Source organism: Procambarus clarkii, chromosome 15, assembly GCF_040958095.1.
Source record: "Procambarus clarkii isolate CNS0578487 chromosome 15, FALCON_Pclarkii_2.0, whole genome shotgun sequence".
In the NCBI taxonomy this organism is placed as follows: Eukaryota; Metazoa; Arthropoda; class Malacostraca; order Decapoda; family Cambaridae; genus Procambarus; species Procambarus clarkii.
In genome coordinates, this window is record NC_091164.1 from 30,417,996 (window position 1) to 30,445,126 (window position 27,131).

The 27,131-nt window shown below is 39.2% G+C and overlaps 1 protein-coding gene across 1 annotated transcript in view; it reads right to left on the reverse strand.

Moving 5' to 3' along the window:
* Positions 1-4,255: 4,255 nt before the first annotated feature.
* Positions 4,256-27,131, reverse strand: part of LOC138365053 (GATA zinc finger domain-containing protein 14-like) — a 50,470-nt gene continuing 27,594 nt past the window's right edge. Inside the window, exons 2-3 of the mRNA XM_069325156.1 lie at positions 11,305-12,160; positions 4,256-5,327 (exon numbers count right to left, since the gene is read on the reverse strand). Coding sequence (XP_069181257.1) covers positions 4,256-5,327; positions 11,305-12,160 — 1,928 coding nt within the window. The remainder of the gene's footprint in view (positions 5,328-11,304; positions 12,161-27,131) is intronic.

A 27,131-nucleotide genomic window follows, 5' to 3' on the forward strand; every position in this document is an offset into this window, starting at 1 on the left:
CTTGTGGTGAATCTTGTGATGAATGTTGTCTTGAGTGTTGTGGTGAAAGTTGTCTTGAATGTTGTTGTGAATGTTGTGGTGAATGTTGTGGTGAATTTTGTCTTAAATGTTGTTGTGAATATTGTGGTAAATATTGGGGTGAATTTTGTCTTGAATATTGTGGTGAATGTTGTGGTGAATGTTGTCTCGAATTTTGTGGTGAATGTTGTTGTGAATGTTGGGGTGAATGTTGTGGTAAATGATCTCTTGAGTGTTGTGGTGAATGTTGTCTTGAAAGTTGTAGTGAATGTTGTGGCGAATGTTGTGGTGATTGGTGTGTTGAATGTTGTGGTGAATGTTGTGGTGATTGTTGTGTTGTATGTTGTGTTGAATATTGTGGTAAATGTTGTCTTGAATATTGTGATGAATGTTGTGTTGAATGTTGTGGCGAATGTTGTGGTGAATGTTGTGGTTAATGTTGTCTTGAAAGTTGTGGTGAATGTTATGGCGATTGTTGTGTTGAATGTTGTGTTGAATATTGTGGTGACTGTTGTCTTGAATGTTGTTGTAAATGTTGTGAATATTGTTTTGAATGTTTTTGTAAATGTTGTTGTGAATGTTGTTGTGTTGTGAATGTTCTTGAGAATGTTGTTGTGAATGTTGTCTTGAATGTTGAGGTGAATCTTGTGGTGAATCTTGTGATGAATGTTGTCTTGAGTGTTGTGGTAAAAGTTGTCTTGAATGTTGTTGTGAATGTTGTGGTGAATGTTGTGGTGAATGTTGTCTTAAATGTTGTTGTGAATATTGTGGTAAATATTGGGGTGAATTTTGTCTTGAATATTGTGGTGAATGTTGTCTTGAATGTTGTGGTGAATGTTGTAGCGAATGTTGTATTGAATGTTCAGTGAATATTGTGGTGAATGTTGTCTGGAATGTTGTTGTAATTGTTGTCTTGAATGTTGTGGTGAATGCTGTGGTGAATGTTGTCATGAATGTTGTGGTGAATGTTGTCTTTAATGTTGTGAATGTTGTCGTGAATGTTGTGGTTAATGTTGTGGTGAATATTGTGGTGAATGTTGTTGTGGATGTTGTCCTGAATGTAGTCTTTAATGCTGTTTTGAATGTTGTAGTGAATGTTGTGGTTAATGTTCTCGTGAATGTTTTAGTAAATGTTGTGGTGAATGTTGTGGTTAATGTTGTGGTGAATATGGTCTTGAATGTTGTGGTGAATGAAGTTATGAATATTGTCCTGAACGTTGTCTAGAAAGTTTTGCTGAATGTTGTCTTGTATGTTGTGGTGAATGTTGTCTTGAATGATGTGGTGAATGTTAAAGTTAATATTATGGGTGAATGTTGTAGTGAAGGTTGAATAGAATGTTGTGGTGAATGTTGTCTTGAATGTTGTCATGAATGTTGTCTTGAATGTTGCAGTGAATATTGTGGTGAATGTTGTGGTGATTGTTGTTAAGAATGTTGTGGTAAACGTTGTCTTGAATGTTATGGGGAATATTAAGGTGAATGTTGTTATGAATGTTGTTGTGAATGTTGTTATGAATGTTGTGGTGAATGTTGTGGTGAATGTTGTCTTTAATGTTGTTGTGAATGTTGTCTTGAATGCTGTGGTGAATGTTGTGGTTAATATTGTAGGTGAATGTTGTGGTAAATGTTGTATTTAATGTTGTGGTGAATGTTGTCTTGAATGTTGTTACGTATGTTATTGTGAATGTTGTCTTTAATGTTGTGGTGAATGTTGTGGTAAATGTTGTCTTGAATGTTTTCATGAAAGTTTTGCTGAATGTTGTCTTGAATGTTGTGGTGAATGTTGTCTGGAATGTTGTGGTGAATGTTGTGGTTATTATTGTGGGTGAATGTTGTGGTGAAAGTTGTGGTTAATATTGTAGGTGAATGTTGTGGTGAATGTTGTATTGAATGTTGTGGTGAATATTGTCTTGAATGTTGTGGTGAATATTGAGGTGAATGTAGTGGTGAATGTTGTGGTGAATGTTGTTACGAATATTGTTGTGAATGTTGTTATGAATGTTGTGGGAATGTTGTAGTGAATGTTGTTGTGAATGTTATCTTTAATGTTGTTGTGAATGTTTGGTTTAATGATGTGGTGAATGTTATCTTGAATGCTATGATTATAAAGGTGAATGTTGTCGTGAATATTGTGATGAATGCTGCCTTGAATGGTGTTGTGAATGTTGTGGTGAATGTTGTCTTGAATGTCGCGGTGAATGTTGTGATGAATGTTGTTGTGAATTTTGCTGTGAATGTTTTTGTAAATGTTGTTTTGAATGTTGAGGGAAATGTTGTTTTGAATATTGTGGTAAATGTTGTGGTAAATGTTGTGATGAATGTTGCCTTGAATGTTGTGTTGAATGTTCTTGTGAATGTTCTTGTGAATGTTGTTGTAAATGTTGTTGTGAATGTTGTGGTGAATGTTGTGGTGAATCTTGTGGCGAATCTTGTGGTGAATGTTGTCTGGAAAGTTGTGGTGAATGTTGTAGCGAATGTTGTATTGAATGTTGTAGTGAATGTTGTGGTGAATGTTGTAGCGAATGTTGTATTGAATGTTGTAGTGAATGTTGTGGTGAATGTTGTGGTGAATGTTGTCTGGAATGTTGTGGTAATTGTTGTCTTGAATGTTGTGGTGAATGTTATGGTGAATGTTGTGGTGAATGTTGTGGTGAATGTTGTGGTGAATGTTGTTGTGAATGTTGTAGTGAATGTTGTGGTTAATGTTGTGGTGAATGTTGTGGTGAATATTGTAGTAAATGTTGTAGTAAATGTTGTGATGAATGTTGTGGTGAATGTTGTTGTGGATGTTGTCCTGAATGTTGTCTTTAATGTTGTTTTGAATGTTGTATTGAATGTTGTGGAGAATGTTGTCGTGAATGTTTTAGTAAATGTTGTGGTGAATGTTGTGGTTAATGTTGTGGTAAATATGGTCTTGAATGTTGTGGTGAATGAAGTGATGAATATTGTCCTGAACGTTGTCTAAAAAGTTTTGCTGAATGTTGTCTTGTATGTTGTGGTGAATGTTGTCTTGAATGTTGTGGTGAACGTTGTCTTGAATGTTGTCATGAATGTTGTCTAGAATGTCGCAGTGAATATTGTGGTGAATGTTGTGGTGATTGTTGTTAAGAATGTTGTGGTGAACGTTGTCTTGAATGTTGTGGGGAATATTGAGGTGAATGTTGATACGAATGTTGTTGTGAATGTTGTTATCAATGTTGTGGTGAATGTTGTCTTTAATGTTGTTGTGAATGTTGTCTTGAATGCTGTGGTAAATTTTGTGGTTAATATTGTAGGTGAATGTTGTGGTAAATGTTGTATTTAATGTTGTGGTCAATGTTGTGTTGAATGTTGTTACGTATGTTATTGTGAATGTTGTTATGATTGTTGTGGTGAATGTTGTTACGTATGTTGTTGTGATTGTTGTGTTGAATGTTGTGTTAAATATTGTGGTGAATGTTGTTTTGAATGTGGTGGTGAATGCTGTCTTGAATGTTATGGTGAATGTTATCCCTTAATGTTGTTGTGAACGTTGTGGTGAATGTTGTGGTAAATAGTGTGGTGAATGTTGTGGTGAATGGTGTGGTGAATGTTGTTTTGAATGTTGTTTTCAAAGTTGTTTTGAATGTTTTTTCAAAGTTGTCTTAAATGTTGTGGTAAATGTTGTGGTGAATGTTGCGGTGAATGTTTTCTTAAATGTTGTCTTGAATGTTGTGGTGAATGTTGGCTTGGATGTTATGGTGAATGTTTCTGTGAATGTTGTTTTGAATGTTGTTGTGAATGTTGTGGTGAATGTTGTCACTAATGTTTTGCTGAATGTTGTCGTGAGTGTTATGGTGAATGTTTTCTTAAATGTTTTGGTGAATGTTGTAATGATTACTGTGGTGAATGTTGTAATGATTACTGGGGTGATTGTTGTAGTGAATGTTGTGGTGAATATTGTCTTGAATGTTGTGGTGAATGTTGTCTTGAATGTTGTGGTGAATGTTGTATTGAATGTTGTTGTTAATGTTGTCTTGAATGTTTTGGTGAATGTTGGGGTGAATATTGTCTTGCATGTTGTGATGATTTTTTTCATGAATGGTGTGGTCAATGTTGTCTTTAATGGTGTTTTGAATGTTGTCTTGAATGTTGTGGTGAATGTTGTTTTAAACGTTTGCATGAAAGTTTTGCTGAATGGTGTCTTGAATGTTGTTCTGAATGTTGTCTTGAATGTTGTGGTTAATATTGTAGGTGAATGTTGTGGTGAATGTTGTGGTTAATATTGTAGGTGATTGATGTGGTGAATGTTGTATTGAATGTTGTGATGAATGTTGTCTTGAATGTTGTGGTGAATATTGAGGTGAATGTTGTGATGAATGTTGTCTGTAATGTTGAAGTGAATGTTGTGGTGAATGTTGTTACGAATATTGTTGTGAATGTTTTTATGAATGTTGTGGTAAATGTTGTAGTGAATGTTGTGGTGAATGTTATCTTTAATGTTGCTCTGAATGTTTGGCTGAATGTTGTGGGTAATGTTGTGGTGAATGTTATCTAGAATGCTATGGTAAATCTTGTGGAGAATGTTGTCTTGAATATAGAGGTAATTGTTGTCGTGAATATTGTGAAGAATGCTATCTTGAATGTTGTTGTGAATGTTGTGGTGAATGTTGTCTTGAATATTGTGGTGAATGTTGTGATGAATGTTGTTATGAATGGTGTTGTGAATGTTGTTGTAAATGTTTTTTTGAATGTTGAGGGAAATGTTGTTTTGAATGTTGCGGAAAATGTTGTGGTAAATGTTGTGTTGAATGTTGACTTGAATGTTGTGATGAATGTTGTTGTGAATGTTGTTGTGAATGTTGTTGTTAATGTTGATGTGAATGTTGTTGTGAATATTGTGAAGAATGCTGTCTCGAATGTTGTTGTGAATGTTGTGGTGAATGTGGTCTTGAGTGTTGTGGTGAATGTTACTTTGAATGTTGTTGTGAATGTTCTTGAGAATGTTGTTGCGAATGTTGTCTTGAATGTTGAGGTGAATCTTGTGGTGAATCTTGCGATGAATGTTGTCTTGAGTGTTGTGGTGAATGTTGTCTTGAAAGTTGTGGTGAATGTTGTAGCGAATGTTGTATTGAATGTTGTAGTGAATATTGTAGTGAATGTTGTGGTGAATGTTGTCATGAATGTTGTGGTAATTGTTGTCTTGAATGCTGTGGTGAATGTTGTGGTGAATGTTGTGGTGGATGTTGTCTCTAATGTTGTTGTGAATGTTGTAGTGAATGTTGTGGTTAATGTTGTGGTGAATGTTGTAGTGAATGTTGTAGTAAATATTGTGATGTGTGGGTACCGACCTGTGAGATTTATATTTACGTTAATTTATATACTTCGATAGCAATTTGTATAATGATAAGTGGACTGTATTTCTGCAATAATCTTATAATCTCACAAATCGATCCTCTACACATTAGGGGGGGTTATTAAATTAATATATATGCAGCCAATCAAACTACAGTAATAGCTACATACATTGATGAGGTTCCTTATCTTATAGTACAGCAGGTTAGTCCACCAGGTATAACTAGGGTGTAGACACCAAATTATCCTCTTTGAGGTAGCTTCCATATCACCCAGTAACTGGTGCACAAACTCTTCCTCTTCTTGACCTGTCAAAAGGGCGCTAACTGTGAAGCCAGAATCCTATATAAGACAAGTTATATCAGAGAAAACACTATACAGTACATGGAACATTAAAGACCTGGCTTAATTACCTTTAGTTTGAGGCGATTTCGCGATCTAACCGGGTCACCCTATATCCTGACATTAATGGCCATAAATGAATGATAAACGGGTTTCGGATAGACTTAACTTGAATTGTAGACATCGTGTTGGAGATGGTACCTTTGGTTTCCATAACACTACGTCCAAGTAAAATTAACAGGAGCCGTATTTGCTCCCGTGTGCCTCTGGTCTCGTATACACAATGGCTGTTTAACACTCCATCCTATTGACGTTACTGGCCGACATTGTCCAGAATGATAGGAGCCGTTTGCTCCACACGTCTCGGAGGTGACACAACAATAATCGCTGCCTCCTTCCTCCCTGACGCCTGGCCTACTTTGTCCAGATTTCAGAAAGTGATAGAAGGGTCACATTTACTCTACTTTAATATTGATAATTAAGTTAATTTATATAAGATGTTTTTATGATGGTAAAGTCCAAAGACTAATGTATTTAAGAATAATTCCCAGCAGAATAGCTGGTGAATTATAATAGTATGTGGTGATGATATCCCGTTTTCTATAGACGGTAATTCCACTACAAGTTACGTTTTCTATGGGTAACTTGTTTATACAACACAGCTCTTATCTGTCTGTATGATATTATTAAATGGTGTCGGATTTTCCGACATAATTCCCCAGGGGGCTGCTCACGGGTCGAAGTCCTGATTAGAACAGACGAACACCGATACTCCTCCTTCGAATTATTACATTAAATTGATGCTAGTAGTTAGTAATCACACATTTGTGTGTCTGTTCGTACAGGACGGATGTCCCGTACTAGAGTTGCAGGGGTTAGAAGTCTAATGCGATTTCATTTCCCTGTCAACTCTTGAAAGGCTAATATTCAAGCCTAATTACATATTATTTAACCCAGAAGACTGGATGTGATCAAGTACTACAGTCAAGTATGATTCAGGGACTGCAGTGAGATCAGTGACATTAGATATAACTTGAAGTTTCTTCAGGTAACTGGTCACTGATATATAAACACTGAGGCCCATGGAATACATCTTGATTAAATAATAAATGTATCAAATCAGTCATCAGATTTATTAGGGTTTAATTTAGTTAATTGATTCAGAGGATTGAATAGCTCATCATTAAAGTAAAGTATGGTTCTGAGACTGCAGTGGGTTCAGTGACATTGGTCGCAGTGACTTGTAGCTGTTTTAGGCTACTGTTCACTGATTTGCCACTGAGGCCTCATGAACTCATCCCCAGCTTTAAATGATGATACTAACATCAACCTCTGTTACTATAGTCAGCTGTAATCTCCTTAGTATAATGCTACTGGAGAAATATAATCAGCTGACAAATTTAGATCTCTACTGGTATTGTTTATCTGCAGGCATTGGTCTCCTCAGGCTTGATACTGGGCCTGAGAGTAATTTACCTCCTGCAGAGTTTAACATGGTTATACCCTGATATTTAGTAGGGCTACCGATGAATCGATGACAATAGTCTGTCCCAACAAGGAGACCGAAGTCAGTGAGGTGATCAGACTTAATATTATCTGCCAATTTTATTCCTCTATTTCTCAGGAATTTGGCTGTTGCTCTCAGACCTTGAACTTGTAGGTCTACTGGTATTTTGTCCACCACAATGGCTTGTACTCGACAGACGTACCTGCCTAAACGTACTGATGGTTGTACCACCTGGTAGACTTGAGGTCCTGCATCTGTTACAAACCCTGAGATGTTGAATGACATCTGGGCTACAGGCCTTAATTGTAGTTCATCTGCCAACCTTTTGGTGATATATGTTCTCTGGGATCCTTGGTCAAACAACCCACGGGTATGGACCTTGGCCCTCTTATTCAGGATGGTAATTTGGGCAGTAGGCAAAGTCGTATTACCTTTAGACTTTGCCGATTGGACACTCTTTGTTTGTTGCACCTTGCAGTACTGTACTGTGGTGGGAATGCTATCTTCCACCTTGGGGTTTGGAGACGTTGTTTTGGTGTCTCTGCACAATGCTGCATGGTGCTGACCTTTGTTACACCTATTACAGGTGTGTAATTGGGTATCACAGTCCTTGATGTTATGTTTCCTGAGGCACCTCGTGCAATGTTGCAAATCTTTGAGTCGCTCAACACGGGCGTCACTATCAGGAAAATTAGAGCAGTGGTACATTGAATGTTTCTCATTGCAGAACAAACATGTTCCATAGCTTCCAGTACCCTTTGGTGTCACGTTCTTGGGTGACACAGTAACTATAGGCTTGGAGGGTCCCACTGCATATACGCCCACACTGCTACTGTTCCACTTTGGTGTTGAATTATATTGTCTAGATTGATTTGGAGTACCTTTGGTACTCTGTGGTTTACTATTATTAGTTTCTGAGGGTTTACTTGGTGGTTTTAATTTGTCATGTGTTCGTAATTGATGAACTACTGACTTTAAACCTTCAGATATTTCATTCATAGATAAGATGCTTTTATTGTAACGAGCACTCATTTGTCTCAATATGTCCCTAGGTATTTTCTCCTGGACAATTATTTTCAAGACCCACTCAGCCCCGTTTGTATCTGCTGTCAGGCTGAGGGCATTGATCAATGATTCTACCTCCAGCTTGAAGACTTGGAGTGAATCAGCTGAAGCCTCCGGTGGGGGTAAATGCAACAGCTCATGAACTAAATGTGATGTTCTTACTTCTGGATCAGCATAATTATCCTTGAGGAGTTTTACTGCCAGATCATAGCCGTCATTAGTTAATCTCAGATGGGATACTACTGTTTTAGCCTCACCTGATAATTGGCCTTGCAAATAAGAGAATTTACTACTCTTTGGTAAAGATTGTTTTGAGTCTACAAGGTCAACGAATTTGTTCCAAAATTCGTCCCAATCTTCCTCATCTTTTCCTGAGAAAGTGGGTAAATTAATTGGAGGGAGTCGAGCTTCTGCTTGACTCGTATTAGATGCAACTGTTGTTGTTGTTGCTGTTGCCTTGTTCTGGGCAATTAATTTGACATAAGGCTGTAACGTGGCCTGAGTGTGATCTTCATAATTCGCAAGATCAACCATAATGTCGTCTATTTCTGTTTCTGATAAATTAGTGTTGGCAAGTTCAGCCACATATGTTGCTATTTGGCATTTGATTTGCTCAAATTTACCTGCAGCTGCTTGATAATAGCTTTCCAGGTCAGCATAATCAACTGTTGATTGTTGTGACAAATCTTCACATTTCTTGATCTGTCTTGTTAAGTGGCCTTTAAGACCTGCAAGGGTTCTTTTCATTCTCCCTGCATTATCCATACTGGCTCGTTGGTGAAGCCTTGTGGAACTTGTACTTGGGCTGCTCATAATACTGAACAAACACTAATGGTAGCCTAGGGTAAATTCTGAACTCACTAGGCAATAATCCTACCTCTACTAGAGGTTAGCACTTAAAATTAATACACATTATATATATACAATCATACACACTAATGATTTGAGTGATAAACCAGTGTCACTGGAAGTACCTTTAGGTTAGCTCTTCTATATCACCCTAGGATGGTAGAGACACTAATTAATCACTCAAAGGTGTAATGATCATAAGTAAATTATTATATATACAACTCAACTCGAGTTGATAAAAATTACACCCAAAATAGGGTCTGGACCATTCATTAATGGTGTTAGGTTGTTCAATAAAGTACAACTGACTATGGTAATAATGGGACTAGGATGAACGATAATAGTTCAACTAGTCAATGGTTAATATCCTACCCTGTTGTGGGTTGGCAATTAGTAAATATTATATTGAGATCACTAGTGCAGTATATTAAATAATTCTCTATTTGGAGAAATAATATACACAATTATTGATAATAGCCTCTTAATTAGCCTCTATGAAACTTCTAATATTATCTAGAAGTATTAAATATTATTAGTGACCTCGCGAAATAAACTCCACAAAATTCGTAGATAATCTCTCGCGAAATGTAACACCACGAAATCCGTGAACAATCTCGCGACACAGTCACTAATTAGGCTGGCTTCAATATTAGCGCTGTCATTTCACGAAATAACACGCCACCAAATATCTGTGGGTGTGCATGAAACCGCTGACGAAGCTGAACTCGGCTGAGGGAGGCTCCTGAGCTCCCTCGAGGCTACGCTGCCGTCTTTGACTGGCTGGCCTTGTTTAAATAACACTGCACTAGTTTATTTAATGAATCCACTGGTTAACTGGTTCATCCGGTACTAAGATGACCAAATGTGGGTTCATAGGACCAAATATTCCGGTTCCGAAGGTCCAAATAATGTGGGTACCGACCTGTGAGATTTATATTTACGTTAATTTATATACTTCGATAGCAATTTGTATAATGATAAGTGGACTGTATTTCTGCAATAATCTTATAATCTCACAAATCGATCCTCTACACATTAGGGGGGGTTATTAAATTAATATATATGCAGCCAATCAAACTACAGTAATAGCTACATACATTGATGAGGTTCCTTATCTTATAGTACAGCAGGTTAGTCCACCAGGTATAACTAGGGTGTAGACACCAAATTATCCTCTTTGAGGTAGCTTCCATATCACCCAGTAACTGGTGCACAAACTCTTCCTCGTCTTGACCTGTCAAAAGGGCGCTAACTGTGAAGCCAGAATCCTATATAAGACAAGTTATATCAGAGAAAACACTATACAGTACATGGAACATTAAAGACCTGGCTTAATTACCTTTAGTTTGAGGCGATTTCGCGATCTAACCGGGTCACCCTATATCCTGACATTAATGGCCATAAATGAATGATAAACGGGTTTCGGATAGACTTAACTTGAATTGTAGACATCGTGTTGGAGATGGTACCTTTGGTTTCCATAACACTACGTCCAAGTAAAATTAACAGGAGCCGTATTTGCTCCCGTGTGCCTCTGGTCTCGTATACACAATGGCTGTTTAACACTCCATCCTATTGACGTTACTGGCCGACATTGTCCAGAATGATAGGAGCCGTTTGCTCCACACGTCTCGGAGGTGACACAACAATAATCGCTGCCTCCTTCCTCCCTGACGCCTGGCCTACTTTGTCCAGATTTCAGAAAGTGATAGAAGGGTCACATTTACTCTACTTTAATATTGATAATTAAGTTAATTTATATAAGATGTTTTTATGATGGTAAAGTCCAAAGACTAATGTATTTAAGAATAATTCCCAGCAGAATAGCTGGTGAATTATAATAGTATGTGGTGATGATATCCCGTTTTCTATAGACGGTAATTCCACTACAAGTTACGTTTTCTATGGGTAACTTGTTTATACAACACAGCTCTTATCTGTCTGTATGATATTATTAAATGGTGTCGGATTTTCCGACATGATGAATGTTGTAGTGAATATTGTGGTGAATGTTGTTGTGAATGTTGTCCTGAATGTTGTCTTTAATGTTGTTTTGAATGTTGTAGTGAATGTTGTGGTTAATGTTGTCATGAATGTTTTAGTAAATGTTGTGGTGAATGTTGTGATTAATGTTGTGGAGAATGTGGTCTTGAATGTTGTGGTGAATGAAGTGAAGAATATTGTCCTGAACGTTGTCTAGAAAGTTTTGCTGAATGTTGTATTGTATGTTGTGGTGAATGTTGTCTTCAATGTTGTGGTGAATGTTGAAGTTAATATTGTGGGTGAATGTTGTGGTGAAGGTTGTATAGAATGTTGTGGTGAATGTTGTCTTGAATATTGTGATGAATGTTGTCTTGAATGTCACAGTGAATATTGTGGTAAATGTTGTGGTAATTGTTGTTAAGAATGTTGTGTGAACGTTGTCTTGAATGTTGTGGTGAATATTGAGGTGAATGTTGTTACGAATGTTGTTGTGAATGTTGTGGTGAATGTTGTTGTGAAAGTTGTTGTGAATGTTTTTGTAAATGTTGTTTTGAATGTTGTGGGAAATGTGGTAAATGTTGTGTTGAATGTTGCCTTGAATGATGTGGTGAATGTTGTTGTGAATGTTGTTGTGAATGTTGGGGTAAATGTTGTTGTGAATGTTGTGGTGAATGTTGTGGTGAATCATGTGGCGAATCTTGTGGTGAATGTTGTAGTGATTGTTGTTAAGAATGTTGTGGTGAACGTTGTCTTGAATGTTGTGGGGAATATTGAGGTGAATGTCGTTACGAATGTTGTTGTGAATGTTGTTATGAATGTTGTGGTGAATGTTGTGGTGAATGTTGTCCTTAATGTTGTTGTGAATGTTGTCTTGAATGTTGTGGTGAACGTTGTCTTGAATGTTGTGGGGAATATTGAGGTGAATGTTGGTACGAATATTGTTGTGAATGTTGTTATGAATGTTGTGGTGAATGTTGTCTTTAATGTTGTTGTGAATGTTGTCTTGAATGCTGTGGTGAATTTTGTGGTTAATATTGTAGGTGAATGTTGTGGTATATGTTGTATTTAATGTTGTTGTGAATGCTATTTTGAATGTTGTTACGTATGTTATTGTGAATTTTGTTATGAATGTTGTGGTGAATGTTGTCTTTAATGTTGTGGTGAATGTTGTTGTGAATTTTGTTATGAATGTTGTGGTGAATGTTGTCTTTAATGTTGTGGTGAATGTTGTTGTGAATGTGGTTGTGAATGTTGTGGTGAATGTTGTGGTGAATGTTGTTATGTATGTTGTTGTGAATGTTGTTATGAATGTTGTGGTGAATGTTGTTTTGATTGCTGTGCTGAATGTTGTGGTGAATTTTTTGGTGTATGTTGTGGTGAATGTTGTCTTTATTGTTGTGGTGAATGTTATCTTTAATGTTGTGGTGAATGTTGTTTAGAATGTTGTCTTGAAAGCTTTGGTGAATGTTGTGGTGAATGTTTGGTTTAATGTTGTGGTTAATGTTGTGGTGAATGTTGTCTTGAATGCTGTGGTGAATGTTTTGGTGAATGTTTGGTTTTATGTTGTGGTTAATTTTGTGGTGAATGTTGTCTTGAATGCTGTGGGGAATGTTGTGGGGAATTTTGTTGTTAATGTTGTTGTGTATGTCATGGTGAATGTTGTCTTGAATGTTGTGGTGAATGTTGTGGTTAATGTTGTCTTGAATGCTGTGGTTAATTTTGTCTTGAATGCTGTGGTTAATGTTGTGGTGAATGTTTTGGTGAATGTTGTGGTGTATGTTGTGGTAAATGTTGTTTTGAATGTTGTGGTGAATTTTGTCTTCAATGTTGTAGTGAATGTTATCTTGAATGTGGCCTTTAATGTTGTATTGAATTTTGTGGGTAACGTTTTGATGAATATTGTCTTTAATGTTGTGGTGAATGTTGTGCTGAATGTTGTCTTGAATATTGTGGTTAATATTGTCTTGAATGTTGTAGTGAATGTTGTGATGAATGTTGTGGTGAATGTTGTGGTGAATATTGTGGTGAATATTGTCTTGAATATTGAGATGAATGTTGTGTTGAATGTTGTGGCGAATGTTGTGGTGAATGTTGTGGTTAATGTTGTTTTGAATGTTGTGAAGAATGTTATGGTGAATTTTGTCATGAATGTTGTGGTTAATGTAGTCTTGAATGTTGTGGTGAATGTTGTATTGAATGCTGACTTAAATGTTGTGGTGATAATTGTCTTAAATGTTGTGCTGATTGTTGAGTTGAATAATGTCTTGAATGATGTGGTGAATGTTGTCTTGAATGTTGTTGTGAATGTTGTCTCGAATTTTGTGGTGAATGTTGTCTTGAAACTTGTGGTGAATGTTGTAGCGAATGTTGTATTGAATGTTGTAGTGATTGTTGTAGTGAATGTTGTGGTGAATGTTGTCAGGAATGTTGTGGTGAATGTTGTCTTGAATGTTGTGGTGAATGTTGTCTCGAATTTTGTCGTGAATGTTGTTGTGAATGTTGTGGTGAATGTTGTGGTAAATGTTGTCTTGAGTGTTGTGGTGAATGTTGTCTTGAAAGTTATGGTGAATGTTGTGGCGAATGTTGTAATGATTGTTGTGTTGAATGTTGTGGTGAATGTTGTGGTGATTGTTGTGTTGAATGTTGTGGTAAATATTGTGGTAAATGTTGTCTTGTATATTGTGATGAATGTTGTGTTGAATGTTGTGGCGAATGTTGTGGTGAATGTTGTCTTGTATATTGTGATGAATGTTGTGTTGAATATTGTGGCGAATGTTGTGATGAATGTTGTGATAATGTTGTCTTGAAAGTTGTGGTGAATGTTGTGGCGAATGTTGTAGTGATTGTTGTGTTGAATGTTGTGGTGAATGTTGTTGTGAATATTGTGGTGAATGTTGACTTGAATGTTGTTGTAAATGTTGTTGTGAATATTGTGGTGAATGTTGTGGTGAATGTTGTGGTGAATGTTGTGGTGAATGTTGTTGTGAATGTTGTAGTGAATGTTGTGGTTAATGTTGTGGTGAATGTTGTGGTGAATGTTGTAGTAAATGTTGTAGTAAATGTTGTGATGAATGTTGTGGTGAATGTTGTTGTGGATGTTGTCCTGAATGTTGTCTTTAATGTTGTTTTGAATGTTGTATTGAATGTTGTGAGGAATGTTGTCGTGAATGTTTTAGTAAATGTTGTGGTGAATGTTGTGGTTATTGTTGTGGTAAATATGGTCTTGAATGTTGTGGTGAATGAAGTGATGAATTTTGTCCTGAACGTTGTCTAAACAGTTTTGCTGAATGTTGTCTTGTATGTTGTGGAGAATATTGTCTTGAATGTTGTGGTGATTGTTGTCTTGAATGTTGTCATGAATGTTTTCTTGAATGTCGCAGTGAATATTGTGGTGAATGTTATGGTGATTGTTGTTCAGAATGTTGTGGTGAACGTTGTCTTGAATGTTGTGGTGTACGTTGTCTTGAATGTTGTGGGGAATATTGTGGTGAATTTTGTTACGAATGTTGTTGTGAATGTTGTTATGAATGTTGTGGAGAATGTTGAGGTGAATGTTGTCTTTAATGTTGTTGTGAATGTTGTCTTGAATGCTGTGGTGAATGTTGTGGTTAGTATTGTAGGTGAATGTTGTGGTAAATGTTGTATTTAATGTTGTGGAGAATGCTGTCTTGAATGTTGTTACATATGTTATTGTGAATTTTGTTATGAATGTTGTGGTGAATGTTGTCTTTAATGTTGTGGTGAATATTGTGGTGAATGTTGTTGTGAATGTTATGGTGAATGTTGTGGTGAATGTTATTACGTATGTTGTTGTGAATGTTATTATGAATGTTGTGGTGAATGTTGTTTTGATTAATGTGCTGAATGTTGTTGTGAATTTTTTGGTGTATGTTGTGGTGAATGTTGTCTTTATTGTTGTGGTGAATGTTATCTTTAATGTTGTGGTGAATGTTGTTTTGAATGTTGTCTTGAAAGCAGTAGTGAATGTTGTGGTGAATGTTTGGTTTAATGTTGTGGTGAATGTTGTCTTGAATGCTGTGGGGAATGTTGCGGGGAATTTTGTGTTTAAGGTTGTGGTGTATGTTATGGTGAATGTTGTCTTGAATGTTGTGGTGAATGTTGTGGTTAATGTTTTCTTGAATGCTGTAGTGAATGTTGTGGTGAATGTTTTGGTGAATGTTGTGGTGTATGTTGTGGTAAATGATGTTTTGAATGTTGTGTTGAATTTTGTCTTGAATGTTGTGGTGAATATTATCTTGAATGTTGTCTTTAATGTTGTAGTGAATGTTGTGGTTAACGTTGTGATGAATATTTTCTTTAATGTTGTGGTGAATGTTGTGGTGCATGTTGTGGTGAATGTTGTGGTGAATGTTGTGGTGAATATTGTGGTGAATGTTGTCTTGAATATTGTGATAACTGTTGTGTTGAATGTTGTGGCGAATGGTGTGGTGAAGGTTGTGGTTAATGTTTTGAATGTTGTGGTGAATGTATGTTGAATTTTGTCATGAATGTTGTGGTGAATGTAGTCTTGAATGTTGTGAATGTTGTATTGAATGCTGACTTAAATGTTGTGGTGAATGTTGTCTTAAATGTTGTGCTGATTGTTGAGTTGAATAATGTCTAGAATGTTGTGGTGAATGTTGTCTTGAATGTTGTGGTGAATGTTGTCTCGAATTTTGTGGTGAATGTTGTTGTGAATGTTGTGGTGAATGTTGTGGTAAATGTTCTCTTGAGTGTTGTGGTGAATGTTGTCTTGAAAGTTGTGGTGAATGTTGTGGTGAATGTTGTGGTGATTGGTGTGTTGAATGTTGTGGTGAATGTTGTGGTGATTGTTGTGTTGAATGTTGTGTTGAATATTGTGGTGAATGTTGTCTTCAATAGTGTGATGAATGTTGTGTTGAATGTTGTGGCGAATGTTGTGGTGAATGTTGTGGTTAATGTTGTTTTGAAAATTGTGGTGAATGTTGTGGCGATTGTTGTGTTGAATGTTGTGCTGAATATTTTTGTGAATGTTGTCTTCGATGTTGTTGTAAATGTTGTTGTGAATATTGTGGTGAATGTTGTGGTTATGTTGTGATGAATATGGTCTTGAATGTTGTGGTGAATGAAGTTATGAATATTTTCCTGAACGTTGTCTAGAAAGTTTTGCTGAATGTTGTCTTGTATGTTGTGGTGAATGTTGTCTTGAATGATGTGGTGAATGTTGTCTTGAATGTTGTCATGAATGTTGTCTTGAATGTCGCAGTGAATATTGTGGTGAATGTTGTGGTGATTGTTGTTAAGAATGTTGTGGTAAACGTTGTCTTGAATGTTATGGGGAATATTGAGGTGAATGTTGTTATGAATGTTGTTGTGAATGTTGTTATGAATGTTGTGGTGAATGTTGTGGTGAATGTTGTCTTTAATGTTGTTGTGAATGTTGTCTTGAATGCTGTGGTGAATGTTGTGGTTAATATTGTAGGTGAATGTTGTGGTAAATGTTGTATTTAATGTTGTGGTGAATGTTGTCTTGAATGTTGTTACATATGTTATTGTGAATGTTGTCTTTAATGTTGTGGTGAATGTTGTGGTAAATGTTGTCTTGAATGTTTTCATGAAAGTTTTGCTGAATGTTGTCTTGAATGTTGTGGTGAATGTTGTCTGGAATGTTGTGGTGAATGTTGTGGTTATTATTGTGGGTGAATGTTGTGGTGAAAGTTGTGGTTAATATTGTAGGTGAATGTTGTGGTGAATGTTGTATTGAATGTTGTGGTGAATATTGTCTTGAATGTTGTGGTGAATATTGAGGTGAATGTAGTGGTGAATGTTGTGGTGAATGTTGTTACGAATATTGTTGTGAATGTTGTTATGAATGTTGTGGGAATGTTGTGGTGAATGTTGTTGTGAATGTTATCTTGAATGCTATGATTATAAAGGTGAATGTTGTCGTGAATATTGTGATGAATGCTGCCTTGAATGTTGTTGTGAATGTTGTGGTGAATGTTGTCTTGAATGTCGTGGTGAATGTTGTGATGAATGTTGTTGTGAATTTTGCTGTGAATGTTTTTGTAAATGTTGTTTTGAATGTTGTGGTAAATGTTGTGGTAAATGTTGTGATGAATGTTGCCTTGAATGTTGTGTTGAATGTTTTTGTGAATGTTGTTGTGAATGTTGTTGTAAATGTTGTTGTGAATGTTGTGGTGAATGTTGTGGTGAATCTTGTGGCGAATCTTGTGGTGAATGTTGTCTTGAAAGTTGTGGTGAATGTTGTAGCGAATGTTGTATTGAATGTTGTATTGAATGTTGTGGTGAATGTTGTAGCGAATGTTGTATTGAATGTTGTAGTGAATGTTGTGGTGAATGTTGTGGTAATTGTTGTCTTGAATGTTGTGGTGAATGTTGTGGTGAATGTTGTGGTGAATGTTGTAGTGAATGTTGTGGTTAATGTTGTGGTGAATGTTGTGGTGAATGTTGGTGAATATTGTAGTAAATGTTGTGTAAATGTTGTGATGAATGTTGTGGTGAATGTTGTTGTGGATGTTGTCCTGAATGTTGTCTTTAATGTTGTTTTGAATGTTGTATTGAATGTTGTGGGGAATGTTGTTGTTATGGCCCTCTCGGGACGCAACGGGGTTCTTACTCTGATGTCGTTAGAGGAAGATATATATATCCGACCCCAAGCCAGTAGAGGCTTTCAAGGGATGCGATCCGTGACGCAAGTAACTTAAAGGGAATATGGAAAGAAAGCTAAGAACTTAATATTATAATTAGTACCATCACCATTTAAATATATAAAATAAAAGAGTACACAAGGGGGAGGGGTATTAACACTTTACAAAGGGGATCATGCACAATCTAGTCTTCTGCTGAAGACTCTTGATCAAGAAGCTAGGTGCTGAGTCCGCGGTGCTTTCTTCGTGGCCTCAAGACGTGTCCTCTGAGAACGCCGAGCCTACCCTGGCCACAGGTCAGCCACAACACAGGTCCACTGGGGGCACCGTCGTGGAGGCCGTCAACCACACGTCCAGCAGGTCTGCTGGCAGGTACTGAGCCACCAAGGCTGGTACGGCCACTCCACGAACGATAAAAGGGGTACGCCCTAGACAGGAGTCTCGTGTGATATCACCAATCACCCTCCTGTCCTCAATACCCCAGTGGATTATCGTCTCCAACCGTCGGTCCCGGGTAAATCCTTTCACTGCCACTCCACTGGCAGGCTTAACACACCACAGTGTTCTTCCGGGGGGACGACGTCACAACAGCTGCAGCAAACTTCACTGTATGGAGACTGGCTGCCTCGGGTAGACTGACTCCACCTTCAACACAGTGGTCCCAGGTCGGCTCTGTAAGCAGACACGTCATCAATAACTGGGACACTAATACACCACACTCACAGGCTCAGATACTAACACCTGACGTATCCAGTCCATAGATGGCGCTGTCGTCGGAGCACCACTTCACCAGAGGTCAGGAGCGGCGGTGTTGAGCGCGGAACCAGACTGGAAACTGGTCCTCGAGGCCAGTACACGCTGTCCTCACCAGGTGTCGTCGTCCGTTTGGCGGGGGTTTCGGGAGCTGACCCACAGATGGCGTAGTTGTTACTGCTCCTGCCTCGGACGCTGGATCCGGGTTCGTAACACCTCCCCACCAAAAAGAATTTGGTTTGGGGTTCTATAAAAAGAAACACAAACCAAATTAGTACGGTGACACTGCTCCAAATGGACACACATGCTTTATAATCTGGGATGGCGAGGCTGTCTCGTCCACCAAACTGTATTACTGGGCAATTCTGGCACAAAGGGAATTCGAAGATTGAAGGCGATGTCCTGCCTGGCGTAACCTTCCACGCCTCCATTGCGATGTCAAGCAAGGGCATCATCTCACATGTCTCAAGTAAGGATCCGTGTAGACTCGATCTGGGGTGACTCGACACTTCCCTATGTCGTGGCACCGATGATGGCTGACCACAGACGGCATTTCTGGTGCCGGTCCGATGGTCCTTCAGGGAGACAGGAACCTGGAATACAGAGGTCTGATAATTCAGAGTGATAGCGACAGTGGGCAAGGCAGTACTTACTACATACTCGTCTACTAGGCCCGCACCTAGTTCCAACAGGGCTGCTTGCACACTGAAGATGGCATTCGCTCTGCCTCCGTCAGGTCGACCAACGTTCCGTATAACGCTGTAATGAGGCTCAGCAATCACGCAGGGGGTGTCAACCTGCCGGAAACAGTCACTCATTTTATCATCTGTCGTACCTCCTGTATCTACTATCAGCTTCCAGGTCCCTTCTTCAACTGCAACACTTGCAGTGCAAATTTCTAATCCCAGGGACCTCTTCTCGATGTTCACGGGAGCCATCATCCTTCGGGTCGTCCACTGATCCTTACTGAGAACACAGAGAACACATAGGAGAACAAAACAAAATACCGGTAGGAAACATTTGGTAAGTCGAGGGATAAGTTTCCTGAGCTTGTCATGTCCATAGCCGGCATCATCCACTAGCCTGGCTTTGACAGAAGAGGACACTAGACCTTGTGAACACACCTCACATACCTCTGACGGGAGTTGTTCACGGGAGCCATCATCCTTCGGGTCGTCCACTGATCCTTACTGAGAACACAGAGAACACATAGGAGAACAAAACAAAATACCGGTAGGAAACATTTGGTAAGTCGAGGGATAAGTTTCCTGAGCTTGTCATGTCCATAGCCGGCATCATCCACTAGCCTGGCTTTGACAGAAGAGGACACTAGACCTTGTGAACACACCTCACATACCTCTGACGTCTGGGGAATCTCTGGCTGGTTCAATACACGCTGTAACTTGCCATACCGCAAGCACACATCCGCCTTTGCTCCAGACTCGTTGGTATCCGTGGGTGCCTGCACACGAGGCCCCTCTTCTAGCTCAGGTACCTCTGCCTTCTTAACCTCATGTTCCTTGTCGAGAGAAGAATTAGAAGTCTCTGCTAGAATATCATCGATCTGCGGGTGAGAGGACAAATTAAATATGTTTAAATCCGGGTCTGTCTTTACCTGGACATTACCATTGCCTGTAGTTACCTCAGACTTTGCTGTTCTGGCCGACTCGTCCGCTATCTTGGGATGATTGGTGCTCCAATCGGTCACCAAGTCGTTGGCTAGTACCACGTCAATCCCAGCCACAGGGAGGGTATCGACTACTGCCAACTCACATGTGCCGCTGAAATAAGGCGAGTCAAGATGTACTGGCACTAAGGGGGCGATGTACTGCGTCCTAGGAAACCCAACCAGGACAACCTTTTGTCGCCCATCCACACTTACTCCCTCGGGTAACGAGCTCTTCACGATCAGGGACTGGGCTGCTCCACTATCTCTGAGCACTACAATTGATCTACCAGTATGATCACTCGTTACATACCCGGCTGAAGTGTGAGGGGATAACAATCTGGGTTCTTCCTGCGTCGTCGTAGACTGGTTTCCTACTGGTGGTGTAACACAGCTCATCATCATCACCTCCCTTCGTGCGCTGCCACCTCTTCTGCCTCGGCATCTAGCAGCTATATGCCCTTTCTGCCCACAAGTCCAGCACACCATATTCCTCCTCGGGCTCCGGTGTTTCGGACTGCTAGGACTTGTTCTTCGGGGGCTACTTGGGGGCGTCTTCTTAGCACTTTGTGGGACGGGTCTTTCTTCTTCATCATGAGGTCTGTCGAACCGGCGCTGGTAGTTCCTTGGGACGTACTTAGCAGACGGCCTATGAGTCAGGATATACTCTTCAGCCATAGTGGCTGCTGCACTCAAGGTCTCCACCTGCTGTTCCTGTAAGTACGTCTTCAGGTCTCCAGTCAAACAATCCTTGAAGTCCTCCAGCAGAATCAGCTGCTCGAGGTCTTCCTTGGTCTCCACCTTCCGAGAGGTACACCATTCCTGGAAAAGTCGCTCCTTGATCGTGGCGAATTCGGTAAAAGTGTGCTCTGAGGTCTTCTTCAGGTTTCTGAACTTTTGCCTATAAGCCTCAGGTACCAATTGGTACGCCATGAGCACAACCTTCTTCACCTTGTCATAATCGCTGGAGTCGTCAAGGGATAACGTAGAGTAGGCGATTTGGGCCTTCCCAGTCAAGACTGACTGTATCATGATGGCCCAATTCTCCCTTGGCCACTCCAAAGAGGCAGCGACTTTCTCGAAGGCTGCAAAGAATTTTGACACTTCCTTCTCATGGAATTTGGGGACCATTTTGATGTTGCGTACCGGATCGAAGCTACTGGTGTCCGTTGTTTGCCTCCGACCACCGCCTAATCGCAAAACTTCTAGTTCATGTTGTCTCTCTCTTTCCTCCCTTTCTCGCTCTCGTTCTTCTCTCTCTCGTTCTCGCTCTTCTCTCTCCCGTCTCTCTTCTCTTTCTCGTTCTTCTCTTTCTCGTTTCTCTTCTCTTTCTCGCTCTTCTCTTCTTTCTTCTCTTTCTAATTCTAAACGCCTCATCGCCAATTCTTTTTCTTTCATCTCCATTTCTTTATTTTTCATCTCTACTTCTTTATCTTTTAATTCTCGTTCTAATTCTAACTTCTTCCATTCAATTTCCCGATTAATTTCTAGGGCACGCATCTTGACTGTTAGGAAGCTGATATTAAGCTCGCCGGCATCACTGTCAACGTCGCTGCCCTTATCTTCCTTTTCCATGGAAGCTATCTCCTCACCTTCCCTTGTACTAGGAGTCTCGCCTTCCTGTTTCTCTTCTGCCTTCAGGTGCCGGTGAACCTTGGACAAGATCTCCACACGGGAATCACTGGCACGGATCTTTATCTCCAGGTAGGCGCTCACTAGTACAAGCTCTGGTTTGCTCAGATACTTTAATCTGGCAAGACAGTCCACTCTATTCAGAAAAGCCTGAACATCGTCCAGATCATCGATGGTAGCTTTTTCTGCCATTGTCACAGATGGAACACTCAACTAGCACTTAACACACCGCTTACACGTTAGCACTTAACACACCGAGCACTGTTCTACGCCAATATTGCACTTTATCGCGCCAAACACTGCACTTGCCAATATTGCACGTAATCACTCCGGGCACCGCACTACCCAATATTGCACTGAGTCCAAGCGAACACTTCGCTCTACAATATTGCACTAAATCACTGAGCACCGCACTAGTCAATATTGCACTTAATCGCTTAATCACAGCGAGCACCGCACTGCACAATATCGCACTTAGTCACTGAGCACCGCACAGGACGTATAACGTCACAATCGTCACACAGGGGGAATAATATACAGGGATTACGCCACTTCACCACCCCTGTCAAACATACTTAACAAGGGGACGGATCCCGCTGGGGATGCCAATTATGTTACGGCCCTCTCGGGACGCAACGGGGTTCTTACTCTGATGTCGTTAGAGGAAGATATATATATCCGACCCCAAGCCAGTAGAGGCTTTCAAGGGATGCGATCCGTGACGCAAGTAACTTAAAGGGAGTATGGAAAGAAAGCTAAGAACTTAATATTATAATTAGTACCATCACCATTTAAATATATAAAATAAAAGAGAACACAAGGGGGAGGGGTATTAACACTTTACAAAGGGGATCATGCACAATCTAGTCTTCTGCTGAAGACTCTTGATCAAGAAGCTAGGTGCTGAGTCCGCGGTGCTTTCTTCGTGGCCTCAAGACGTGTCCTCTGAGAACGCCGAGCCTACCCTGGCCACAGGTCAGCCACAACACAGGTCCACTGGGGGCACCGTCGTGGAGGCCGTCAACCACACGTCCAGCAGGTCTGCTGGCAGGTACTGAGCCACCAAGGCTGGTACGGCCACTCCACGACCGATAAAAGGGGTACGCCCTAGACAGGAGTCTCGTGTGATATCACCAATCACCCTCCTGTCCTCAATACCCCAGTGGATTATCGTCTCCAACCGTCGGTCCCGGGTAAATCCTTTCACTGCCAGGCTTAACACACCACAGTGTTCTTCCGGGGGGACGACGTCACAACAGCTGCAGCAAACTTCACTGTATGGAGACTGGCTGCCTCGGGTAGACTGACTCCACCTTCAACACAGTGGTCCCAGGTCGGCTCTGTAAGCAGACACGTCATCAATAACTGGGACACTAATACACCACACTCACAGGCTCAGATACTAACACCTGACGTATCCAGTCCATAGATGGCGCTGTCGTCGGAGCACCACTTCACCAGAGGTCAGGAGCGGCGGTGTTGAGCGCGGAACCAGACTGGAAACTGGTCCTCGAGGCCAGTACACGCTGTCCTCACCAGGTGTCGTCGTCCGTTTGGCGGGGGTTTCGGGAGCTGACCCACAGATGGCGTAGTTGTTACTGCTCCTGGCTCGGACGCTGGATCCGGGTTCGTAACACCTCCCCACCAAAAAGAATTTGGTTTGGGGTTCTATAAAAAGAAACACAAACCAAATTAGTACGGTGACACTGCTCCAAATGGACACACATGCTTTATAATCTGGGATGGCGAGGCTGTCTCGTCCACCAAACTGTATTACTGGGCAATTAGTAAATGTTGTGGTGAATGTTGTGGTTAATGTTGTGGTAAATATGGTCTTGAATGTTGTGGTGAATGAAGTGATGAATATTGTCCTGAACGTTGTCTAAAAAGTTTTGCTGAATGTTGTCTTGTATGTTGTGGTGAATGTTGTCTTGAATGTTGTGGTGAATTTTGTCTTGAATGTTGTCATGAATGTTGTCTTGAATGTCGCAGTGAATATTGTGGTGATTGTTGTTAAGAATGTTGTGGTGAACGTTGTCTTGAATGTTGTGGGGAATATTGAGGTGAATGTTGATACGAATGTTGTTGTGAATGTTGTTATGAATGTTGTGGTGAATGTTGTCTTTAATGTTGTTGTGAATGTTGTCTTGAATGCTGTGGTAAATTTTGTGGTTAATATTGTAGGTGAATGTTGTGGTAAATGTTGTATTTAATGTTATGGTCAATGTTGTCTTGAATGTTGTTACGTATGTTATTGTGAATGTTGTTATGATTGTTGTGGTGAATGTTGTTACGTATGTTGTTGTGATTGTTGTGTTGAATGCTGTGGTAAATATTGTGGTGAATGTTGTTTTGAATGTGGTGGTGAATTCTGTCTTGAATGTTATGGTGAATGTTATCCCTTAATGTTGTTGTGAACGTTGTGGTGAATGTTGTGGTAAATAGTGTGGTGAATGTTGTGGTGAATGGTGTGGTGAATGTTGTTTTGAATGTTGTTTTCAAAGTTGTTTTGAATGTTGTTTTCAAAGTTGTCTTAAATGTTGTGGTAAATGTTGTGGTGAATGTTGCGGTGAATGTTTTCTTAAATGTTGTCTTGAATGTTGTGGTGAATGTTGGCTTGGATGTTATGGTGAATGTTTCTGTGAATGTTGTTTTGAATGTTGTTGTGAATGATGTGGTGAATGTTGTCACTAATGTTTTGCTGAATGTTGTCGTGAGTGTTATGGTGAATGTTTTCTTAAATGTTTTGGTGAATGTTGTAATGATTACTGTAGTGAATGTTGTAATGATTACTGGGGTGATTGTTGTAGTGAATGTTGTGGTGAATATTGTCTTGAATGTTGTGGTGAGTGTTGTCTTGAATGTTGTGGTGAATGTTGTATTGAATGTTGTTGTTAATGTTGTCTTGAATGTTTTGGTGAATGTTGGGGTGAATATTGTCTTGCATGTTGTGATGAATATTTTCATGAATGGTGTGGTCAATGTTGTCTTTAATGGTGTTTTGAATGTTGTCTTGAATGTTGTGGTGAATGTTGTTTTGAACGTTTGCATGAAAGTTTTGCTGAATGGTGTCTTGAATGTTGTTCTGAATGTTGTCTTGAATGTTGTGGTGAATGTTGTCATGAACGTTTTCATGAAAGTTTTGCTGAATGTTGTCTTGAATGATGTGGTGAATGTTGTCTTGAATGTTGTGGTTAATATTGTAGGTGAATGTTGTGGTGAATGCTGTGGTTAATATTGAAGGTGATTGATGTGGTGAATGTTGTATTGAATGTTGTGATGAATGTTGTCTTGAATGTTGTGGTGAATATTGAGGTGAATGTTGTGATGAATGTTGTCTGTAATGTTGAAGTGAATGTTGTGGTGAATGTTGTTACGAATATTGTTGTGAATGTTTTTATGAATGTTGTGGTGAATGTTGTGGTAAATGTTGTAGTAAATGTTGTGGTGAATGTTATCTTTAATGTTGCTCTGAATGTTTGGCTTAATGTTGTGGTTAATGTTGTGGTGAATGTTATCTAGAATGCTATGGTAAATCTTGTGGAGAATGTTGTCTTGAATATAGAGGTGAATGTTGTCGTGAATATTGTGAAGAATGCTGTCTTAAATGTTGTTGTGAATGTTGTGGTGAATGTAGTCTTGAATATTGTGGTGAATGTTGTGATGAATGTTGTTGTGAATGGTGTTGTGAATGTTGTTAATGTTGATGTGAATGTTGTTGTGAATATTGTGAAGAATGCTGTCTCGAATGTTGTTGTGAATGTTGTGGTGAATGTGGTCTTGAGTGTTGTGGTGAATGTTACTTTGAATGTTGTTGTGAATGTTCTTGAGAATGTTGTTGCGAATGTTGTCTTGAATGTTGAGGTGAATCTTGTGGTGAATCTTGCGATGAATGTTGTCTTGAGTGTTGTGGTGAAAGTTGTCTTAAATGTTGTTGTGAATATTGTGGTAAATATTGGGGTGAATGTTGTCTTGAATATTGTGGTGAATGTTGTCTTGAAAGTTGTGGTGAATGTTGTAGCGAATGTTGTATTGAATGTTGTAGTGAATATTGTAGTGAATGTTGTGGGGAATGTTGTCATGAATGTTGTGGTAATTGTTGTCTTGAATGCTGTGGTGAATGTTGTGGTGAGTGTTGTGGTGGATGTTGTCTCTAATGTTGTTGTGAATGTTGTAGTGAATGTTGTGGTTAATGTTGTGGTGAATGTTGTAGTGAATGTTGTAGTAAATGTTGTGATGAATGTTGTAGTGAATATTGTGGTGAATGTTGTTGTGAATGTTGTTGTGAATGTTGTCCTGAATGTTGTCTTTAATGTTGTTTTGAATGTTGTAGTGAATGTTGTGGTTAATGTTGTCGTGAATGTTTTAGTAAATGTTGTGGTGAATGTTGTGATTAATGTTGTGGAGAATGTGGTCTTGAATGTTGTGGTGAATGAAGTGAAGAATATTGTCCTGAACGTTGTCTAGAAAGTTTTGCTGAATGTTGTATTGTATGTTGTGGTGAATGTTGTCTTGAATGTTGTGGTGAATGTTGAAGTTAATATTGTGGGTGAATGTTGTGGTGAAGGTTGTATAGAATGTTGTGGTAAATGTTGTCTTGAATATTGTGATGAATGTTGTCTTGAATGTCACAGTGAATATTGTGGTAAATGTTGTGGTAATTGTTGTTAAGAATGTTGTGGTGAACGTTGTCTTGAATGTTGTGGTGAATATTGAGGTGAATGTTGTTACGAATGTTGTTGTGAATGTTGTGGTGAATGTTGTTGTGAATGTTGTTGTGAATGTTTTTGTAAATGTTGTTTTGAATGTTGTGGGAAATGTGGTAAATGTTGTGTTGAATGTTGCCTTGAATGTTGTGGTGAATGTTGTTGTGAATGTTGTTGTGAATGTTGGGGTAAATGTTGTTGTGAATGTTGTGGTGAATGTTGTGGTGAATCATGTGGCGAATCTTGTGGTGAATGTTGTGGTGATTGTTGTTAAGACTGTTGTGGTGAACGTTGTCTTGAATGTTGTGGGGAATATTGAGGTGAATGTTGTTACGAATGTTGTTGTGAATGTTGTTATGAATGTTGTGGTGAATGTTGTCTTTAATGTTGTTGTGAATGTTGTCTTGAATGTTGTGGTGAATTTTGTGGTTAATATTGTAGGTGAATGTTGTGGTATATGTTGTATTTAATGTTGTGGTGAATGCTATTTTGAATGTTGTTACGTATGTTATTGTGAATTTTGTTATGAATGTTGTGGTGAATGTTGTGGTGAATGTTGTCCTTAATGTTGTTGTGAATGTTGTCTTGAATGTTGTGGTGAACGTTGTCTTGAATGTTGTGGGGAATATTGAGGTGAATGTTGGTAC